The sequence below is a fragment of the Fistularia commersonii genome, chromosome 23 (genome assembly GCF_037954325.1).
Source record: "Fistularia commersonii isolate RoL2024-O1a breed Wild chromosome 23, RoL_Fcom_v1.0, whole genome shotgun sequence".
Taxonomy (NCBI): Eukaryota; Metazoa; Chordata; class Actinopteri; order Syngnathiformes; family Fistulariidae; genus Fistularia; species Fistularia commersonii.
Window position 1 is genome coordinate 14,690,960 of NC_141306.1, and position 6,661 is coordinate 14,697,620.

The window sequence follows — 6,661 nt, forward strand, 5'->3', positions numbered from 1 at the left end:
GTGTTATGATTATGAATACGGATCCGGCGGAAGCACCGGCGGAGAACGGCTGCGGGGAGAACGCTCGCCGATTGGTCGGTGCTGGTGTTAGTCCCGCCCCCACATGAATTCCCCGCTTCTGATTGGAGCTCCGCGTCGTCACTCTCCCCCGCCCGGGCACGCCTCCTTCCCGGCTCCCGAGCAGGTTAGGTTGAGAGGTCGGAGAGGGGGACCGCGGACAGCTCCCGCCGGCGGGGCAGAGCAGCGCAGGAGGAGGAGCGGGCCGGACATGGCGGAGCCGCCGCGCAGCCCCGCATGAGCGACACCAACACGCATTTGTTGGCACCGCGGGGGGACGAACACAAAGACGCGGAGGTGCGGGAGACAGGCGGGGACGCGAGGGGGAGCGGCGGCGGCGGCGGCGGCGGCGGCGGCGGCGGAGGAGGAGGAGGAGGAGGCGGCGGAGGAGGAGGCGGCGGCGGCCGGGACGGGATTGCGCTCCATCCCGGCGCACCGGCGGCCGGAGCGGAAGGAGAGGCTCGTATTTCCGCTCGAACCGATGGACTGAGGACAGATGAATGAAGACCGCCTACGCTAACGCCTATCGATGCCTGGCCAAGGACCTGGACGCTTACGCCATGAACACGGACATGACAATGGACGGCATCGGCAGCCTGCACGGCGGGGTGGCGGTGAGCTCCGGCGCCGCTGACGCGGAGCTGATGAGCGGCCACAGCCCGCACCACGGCCGCGGCGGCGGCTGCTCGGCGGGAGCGGCGGCCGCGGCGGCCGCGGCGGCGGCGTCCACGCTGCGGATCCACCAGGACCTGGCCGCCGCCGCCGCCGCCTCGTCCCGCTCGGCCATGGTGTCCGGCATGGCCGGCATCCTGGACGGCGGCGGGGAGTACCGGCCGGAGCTGTCGCTGCCGCTGCACCACGCCATGAGCGTCCCCTGCGACGCGTCCTCGCCCGGGATGGGGATGAGCGGCACCTACACCACCCTGACGCCGCTGCAGCCGCTGCCGCCCATCTCCACCGTGTCGGACAAGTTCCACCACCACCATCACCACCACCACCACCACCAGCGGCTCTCCGGGAACGTCAGCGGGAGCTTCACGCTGATGCGGGACGAGCGCGGGCTGCCGGGCATGGGCAACCTCTACGGCCCCTACCACAAGGACCACATGTCCGGCATGGGTCAGAGCCTCTCCCCGGTGCTGGGCGGCGGCCTGGGCTCCATCCACAACACCCAGCAGGGCCTGCACGGCTACGGCGCCGCGACGCACGGCGGCCACGACAAGATGCTGAACTTCGACGCGCACCACACCGCCTCCATGCTCGCCAGGGGGGACCATCACCACCACCACCACCACCACCACCAGCAGCAGCAGCAGCAGCAGCAGCAGCCGCCGCCGCAGCCGCCGCCGCAGCACCGCGGCCTCGGCGGCCCGGCGGCCGGGATGATGCCGCACCTGAACGGGATGCACCACCCGGGGCACCCCGCGTCCTCCGCCGCCCACCACCCCCACCTGCAGTCGCCCTCCCACGGGCCGGCGCTGGCCTCCGCCCGGGACAGACCGCCCTCCTCCGCGGGGCCGCAGGGGGGCGGCGGCGGCTCCGGGCAGCTGGAGGAGATCAACACCAAGGAGGTGGCGCAGAGGATCACGGCCGAGCTGAAGAGGTACAGCATCCCCCAGGCCATCTTCGCCCAGAGGGTGCTGTGCCGGTCCCAAGGGACCCTGTCGGACCTGCTGAGGAACCCCAAACCCTGGAGTAAACTAAAGTCCGGCCGGGAGACCTTTCGCAGGATGTGGAAGTGGCTGCAGGAACCCGAGTTCCAGAGGATGTCGGCGCTCAGGCTGGCAGGTGAGACGCGCAAAAAAAAACAGACGCGGAGGTCCGGACGGACGGACGGACGGACGGACGGACGCCGCTTCGTCTGGCTCGCCGTGGCACGAAAAAACTAGAAACATATTTCTATACATTTAGACAGACAGAGAAGTATCAGGGTGGGAGCGATGGGAAACGACAAGGTCACGGGATTTCCCTCCTCTTCTTCCTCTTCCTCCCACTCAGACGCGCGGTAAAAACGGCGTGAGGCCAATTGGAAAACGGATAAATTCACCTTAAATTATAAAGGGATGCTGAGCTTTTTTCCCGTTTCTGCTCGGAATGAAACCAAAAAACAAAGGGCTGACGGTCTCGCTGGGGCTCCTCCTGCGTGGAGGACGCGGAGGGTCGTGATGGCGGGAGGGGGCGTCCGTGACATCCGTGGGTCCGGTGCCCCCTCTAGCGAGGATCCCGGCTGCCGGTCCACCGGGGACACGGTGCGAAGAGGCCGGGTCGTGGGCACACATGATATCCGTGACTCCCGGGTTGTGCATTCGTTGTTATCCGACTGTGGAAAAAGGTCGCGCACACGTTGAACCCGTGATTCGGTCACGCCAGAGGGGCGACCGGATATCTGATTTTAACCGGTAGATTTCCGCTCCGTGCACGGACACACGCACAGCTGCTCGGCATCAACTCACACTGACGTTTGGAGGCAAACACCTGGATGTGTTGTGCTGTCAGTCACACACACACACACACACACACACACACACACACACACACAAACACACGCACCTTTTGCTCCGAGCGTCCGAGCATTAAAAACAATGTAAGGTGATAGAAATACGGAAGGACTGTCAGGAATGGCTTCAAGTGTGCGAATCCAATAACTAGCAGTTTGAGATTTGAACCAGTTTGACTCACACAGTAAAGGAAAACAAAGAATCAAACATATGTATCTTTTCTGGGCCCCGCGGCGTTTAACGTTTCTGGAAATCAATCTAAAACCATGAGGGCATTTTATGAAAACAGCTGCATCTGACTGCAGCCCTCATGTGGACCCAGATAAGAAATAGAGGAAAACGAAGTCGGGGTCGGCTGGTTTTTAAAAAGGGTTCCATCTGATTTTCGTATTCCGCTCTCCTTTATCCCGAAAAGTTCCTTCACGGTGATGATGATAATATTATAGCGATATGGTGACGGTGCCTTTGTTTACGGCGGCAGAAGGAGGGGGATGTTAGAAAACAAACAGAGGGCGCAGCTGTCAGTTTTACTGCCTGCTTGGAATACCAGGGCTGCGTTTGGAGGTTATTTACAACAATAAGATGAGAAATAAACCCTGGGTTTTAATGAAACGCCGTGCTTCACCTCGCTTCCCCCCGTGTTAGGGTACGTAAACCGGACGCCAATCGTTTTTGAAAATGTGTCGCCGAGATCCTTACCTCCGTCCGACACAGTTTTAGAAAGCGTTCGTCTCGGTCTTATGGAGCTCGGCGACGCCTTCCTTCGGACCAAAGTCCTCGATCGGAGTCCATTTTGGAGGGAAAGAGCAAAGACGGGTGATTGTCGAGAAAAACGGCGCGTTAATCTGCGTTCCTTTGGATTCAGCGGACGGATTTGACCGTGTTTTCATTGACGAGATTATCCTCGAGGGACCCGACGTGGATCTGATTCCCGGCCCTTTGACTATCCTGGGATTCTTTGTTCGCCATTCGATTATATAGATTAACAGGAAATGTCAAGAGTGACGGCGGGCGCGGGGAGGGGTCGGCGTGGGCGGGGGGGTTCGGGGGTCCGCCCTCCCATGTGTGTTGTAAAATGGCCTCGCAGCAGCGCCGCCGCCGACTCGCCGCTGACGCGCCGGGGGAGAAAAAGCTCCTGAGCCGCGGCTCGGCTTCACCGTCGGTCAATACAAGTCGCCTTCCGGAGAGACGACACGCGTTGGAACGCCCGCGGGTTCACCTGTTTCCAAGCCGCCGACCCGTCCGTCTTCCACCTGGTTGATATTTCAGCCTTTTAAAAGGAAAAAAAACATCCCAGGATCTCATCCTAATTGCTCAGGTCTTGATCTGGGGAAACTTCTTCCATCCTAGAATGTCAAGGAAAGGATCCTGGGTTTTCAGGAGAGCCGGATAGTCGTGCGAATAATAATCCAAGCATTTGGAAAACGGTGGCTAAAAACTACGAGCGCGTACGAATCTTACACGCTGTATTCAGCCCAGTATGAAGGAATCCGTACACATTCGTGCGCAAAACCAAAAGATGAAGGTATCAGATGTAAAGATCTGGAAAGAGAAGAAGCGTCCGCTCTTAGCCTGTTAGCTTAAAGACGCGGATGGACCTTCGCAAGCTAACCGGAGCTCTGGGAAATAAATTGACATTCATCAAACATTAGAAATAGGACGATGTGAAGCGGGAAGGTCGGGACGCCTGGAGCAGGAAATAGGAACGCCATCGGCCAGAGATGGAACGTCTGCGCTCGCGTTACCTCCGTCTTGAAGCGCCGCGACCGAGCCAAAGTACGAGGACGGCCTCCGCGCACGTGTAGCATTCCCAGCTTTTATAGTTCATTGACCGGCGAGAGTGTTTTTACACCCGCTCAAACACTCATTCAGAGAGCGTGTGTGTGTGGGTGTGTGTGTGTGTGTGTGTGCGATGTGGGGGCTTTACAAGGTGCCAACTTTACTAACAGGTTAAATGGCCTTGGCGTCCTGATGACGCAGCACCTCTTTCATGCGCGGCTCCTTCGTCCGAATGGACGGGTCGAAATAGCGAAAGCCTCTTTTTGGCGATGGTGGCAAACAGAGGAGTGGGATTAGAAGGCGCTCGTCCAATTCTGCTAGAAGATGAATAAATGAAACGGTACGAGCGATGTTTTTCGAAATGACGGGGTTTCATACGAGGACGGCCGGATTCATTATTCTTGCTGGGGCTTCTGGTCCATCGGCCGCCGCCGGTCCGAGTGCAGAAACCCGTGGTGATTAGTGCCACACTTGAGAGGTGAATGAAGTCACTTAGCGATCAGAAGTTTTGTAAACATTGTCTTGAAAGTCGCTGCCATACTTGGGATTTGAAACCGTAATATTAGCGAGCAGTTTCGGGTTCCTTCCAGACGCATGCGAGCGTTCGGCGAACCGTCCGCACAAATGAACCAGAGGGCGAACGTCGTCGGTCTCGATCCGCCGAGCGTCTTTAGCTCAACAGCCGCCGTTTGCCGTCGGTCCGCGTATCTCCTCCGGCAAAGTCCAAGCGTTACGATATCACCGGGCGAACCGATCACCGCCGGTGTTTTTCCAAAGCCTCGCTCTCCAGCGGTGAGATCCCGCCGCAAAAGAAGCGAGCTTAGATATCTGTCCAAGCTAAGCTAGATATCTGTCCAGCTTTCCTTTGTGGCCTCCTCCCACCTCCTTGTGAATCAGCCACCCTGTCTCTCCCTCTCTGGCTGGCTCTTTTGGGGGAGGTATTATGTGATTGCCCAGGGAATTGAACACAAGCGCAGAGGCAGCAGCGGCCCCGATGAATTATTGATGGGAATCTCGGCGTGACCCACCTCGGTCTGCTCACTTCACTTCGTCTTCACCTCACAGCTGGGTTAACCAGGCAAAATGGAGGGAGCGGGGGGGGGGGGGGGGGCGAAGGGAGTCCATTGTTTGGTTAGAAGACGCAGCCTCGCCGTGACTCCCGGTGAATTATGGATGAAAAGAAAGCGATCCTCGAGTCGGCGTCGGATCGGGACGGCGCCGCGGTCCGAGAGGACAAACGAAGCCGCTCTCGGGACGGACGGTTTGAGGCGTCGGGACGCCGTTCCTGCGGGAGTCTGAGCTCCGAGTCTGGAGAGCAGGAAGGAGGAGACGGCGTCCCGGGGAAGGACGGCGGCCGGCGGCGACGGTTTGAGATAAATCCGGCCTCTCAGACGTCAGTTCAGGGCTCCGGCTCAAAATGGGATTTTCGTTCATTACCGGACGGCGGCGGAACATCGGCCGACCCGGTCGCCGTTACTTGAGCGGGCGGAATCGAATTAGAGACACTCCGGGGTGAAATTGTGCTGAAAACCAGGACGGCCGAATCCAAATATTTTCCATTTTATGCATCCGGCTGTGAGCAGACACGCTGCATTATTAATGAGCTGGCTTTATGACGCACACATTACCAGCAGCTACTGCATGTGTGTGTGTGTGTGTGTGTGTGTGTGTGTGTGTGTGGGGTCTGAAACAGAGATCCAGGGGAGACTGAGACCAGAGGGTGGAAGCGCTTTGTGGAAACCAAACCGCTGGACTCCCTTTTAAATTCCCCGTTATTGGGGATTCCTGGCCGTCTGAGTTTTTCTGCTTTCTGTTCCCACACACACCTTAGCGGGGGGGCAGGAGGGGCAGGAGGGGCAGGAGGGGCAGGAGGTACTATTGATCCGTAATAATGGATTTGAGGCGGGGTAGAGGAGACTTCTTATGTTTGTCAATATCAGATGGTTTGACAGGAAAAAAAAAAAAGTGATGCACCTTCAGCTTTGAAAATTTGGGGGGAAAATAAGTGGATTTTTATTCTCTGCTACTTCCAGCTGCTCGCCACTCCCATATACACACACACACACACAGACACACACACACACACACACACACACACACACATACATACATCTATATATATATGTATATGTATTTCTATATTCTTCTGAGTTGAGTTGATCCTCCTTCCACTGGGTTGATCCTCGTCTTCCAACTCCAGCATGAGAACCGAAGGGACGACCTCACAGGGACCCCAAAAGATGATTCACTTCATCTAAATCTGGGGCGTCAAACTCATTTTGGTCGCAGACGGCCTCGTTGGATGACAAGTAAAACCATTACCTGGA

At 57.7% G+C, this 6,661-nt stretch overlaps 1 protein-coding gene across 1 annotated transcript in view; it reads left to right on the forward strand.

Moving 5' to 3' along the window:
- The first annotated feature begins 557 nt into the window (after window positions 1–557).
- Window positions 558–6,661, forward strand: part of onecut2 (one cut homeobox 2) — a 24,965-nt gene continuing 18,861 nt past the window's right edge. Inside the window, exon 1 of the mRNA XM_086170326.1 lies at window positions 558–1,845. Coding sequence (XP_086026452.1) covers window positions 558–1,845 — 1,288 coding nt within the window. The remainder of the gene's footprint in view (window positions 1,846–6,661) is intronic.